The sequence below is a fragment of the Aureococcus anophagefferens genome, assembly GCF_000186865.1.
Source record: "Aureococcus anophagefferens unplaced genomic scaffold AURANscaffold_300, whole genome shotgun sequence".
NCBI lineage: Eukaryota > Pelagophyceae > Pelagomonadales > Pelagomonadaceae > Aureococcus > Aureococcus anophagefferens.
In genome coordinates, this window is record NW_008705830.1 from 6,669 (window position 1) to 8,687 (window position 2,019).

The 2,019-nt window shown below is 68.4% G+C and overlaps 1 protein-coding gene across 1 annotated transcript; it reads right to left on the reverse strand.

Annotated features, from left to right (window-relative positions):
• Window positions 1-1,285: 1,285 nt before the first annotated feature.
• AURANDRAFT_68691 (hypothetical protein) lies at window positions 1,286-1,786 on the reverse strand (the record flags this gene model as incomplete). The annotated part of the gene is made up of 1 exon (XM_009044406.1): window positions 1,286-1,786. One exon carries the CDS (start codon window positions 1,784-1,786, stop codon window positions 1,286-1,288), a length of 501 nt encoding a protein of 166 aa, XP_009042654.1.
• Window positions 1,787-2,019: the final 233 nt, after the last annotated feature.

A 2,019-nucleotide genomic window follows, 5' to 3' on the forward strand; every position in this document is an offset into this window, starting at 1 on the left:
CGTCGGGCGCGCGGAGCGCCGGCGTCGTCGCGCGCGCAGGCGTCGTGGTGTGCAGCTTGTGCGGCGCGAGCGCCTGCGCAGCTTGCGCGCACAGGAGGAGGACGCACGCATGCATGGCGCGACGCTGCGGTGCTGGCAGCAGGCCTCGATCTGGCTGGCCGTGATCAGATCGTGATCGGCGAGCCGATCGGGCTTTGTGGACGCCCTCGTCGCGCTCTATTGACAGGCGCGACCAACGGGATCGTCTGTCGTCATTTCGCGTATGGACCTAGAGACACATACACGGCGTGAACATCTGCGAGCCACCTTCACCGCTCACATCCAAGTCCATGGTCCTGGCAAGGTACCAAACGCTCTCTTCGAAAAATTAATTTATACCCGTGATGGCCAAGCGTCCGAGGCCGTGTCTATGTGGATCGAGTGCGGTGGCGACGCGACTGCCATCATCCCCCCCGGGGATTCAACGCTTCTCAATGGAGCCGCATGTCACGGCGCTGCAGACGGGGTTCGAACGCTCCTGGCGAATGGTGCGAATGTTTTACATGTTCCCACTGGTCTGGTGTCTGGAGGCGGTAAGCTGATACTTACGGCTACGGACGCGCTGGTACGCTCTTGCGCGAGTAAAGCTGTCTCGGGCTCAGATAATTTGGAGGTAGTGACGATGCTTCTCGATTCCGGCGCGGATATTGATTTCTCTCTGTCCGACCAGGACCTATTTTCCTGCAGTACTCCACTAATGGGCGCAGCGGCGCGGGGCAAGCGCGCCTTGGTGCACTTGTTGCTCCGCCGTGGCGCCCAAAGCCTGAGCAATTCAGAGGGCCGCGACGCTGCGATGTGTGCGCGAGAGGGAAGGGGGTCTTCGCACGCGCCTTTGCTGGAATCTGGATTTCCCGGTCTAGCGGATTTCTTGTCTGAAGTCCAGCGATGCGGCGGCTACAAGGCATACGTCCGCGAGCCGCGTATGCGGCTCCTCCTGCTTTGTGTGCTCTGCGAGCGCCGCCGCGCGACGCCGCCCGCGGACGGCGTCCTCGGCCGCGTGATCGAACTTCCGCGCGAAGTCTTCTGGCTTATTGCGCAATACTGGCGCGCGGACATGGACATCGGCCGCTACGACAACGACCCCGCCCCGGACGTCTATCCCGATTACGCCGGCACGCCCGTCCCCATGGGCGGCTTTGGCGACGACGACGACGACGGCGACGACGACAGCGACGACGACGACGACTAGGCCTCATTAGCGTACCGTTAAGAATCGCCCGGCGTTACGCCCGCTGTACACCCCCCTTCACAGCCCCAGCCCCGCGAGCCAGCGGCGGACGCCGCGGACGTGGTCGCCGCGGACCTCGAGCGCGCCGAGGCGCTTCGTGACCTCGGCCCCCGGCGCGACGCCCGCGAGGCCGGCGATGAGGGCGTCGAGGTCCCCGGAGGCGCCGCGCAGGACCGTCGCCGGCGGCCGGTTCGCGCCGACCTTCGGGTAGACGGGAAGGAAACCGCTCGCGGTCCGCCGCACGGCGAAGGGCAGGTGCGCCGGCGACTCCTCCGGCGGCGGCGTCCAGCCGTTCTGGAGTTCGGCGACGTCGCGGACGACCGTGTTCCACTCGAGGTCCGCGGCGGCGGCGGCGGCGGCGACGGCCGCGGGCGACGTCGCCGGGTCGGGCTTGGCGCCGCGCCGGCGCAAAAAGTTCGCGCGCTTGATCTGCCGCTTCGACGCGACGCCGCGCGCGGCGGCGCGGAGCGCCGGGGGCGCGGTGCGGAGAGCCGCAGCGCTGCGGGCGATGGCAGCCATGGCGTCGACCTCGTCTTGTGCACGGTCGGCCTCGGCGCCGCCGTTGTTGACGGTCATCAAGCGCCGGTTTAGGGCTGCGTGCGGCGGCTCGCGACGACGCGCGCGGGGCAACTACACCAATGGGCGTCGCCGAGGATCGGCGGCGCGCCGCGGCGACGCGGCCGCGGCCCGCCGGCGAGCACAGCCAGCGCTGGTGCGAGGCGTCGCGGAGCTCGAGCATGTCGCCGGCGCGG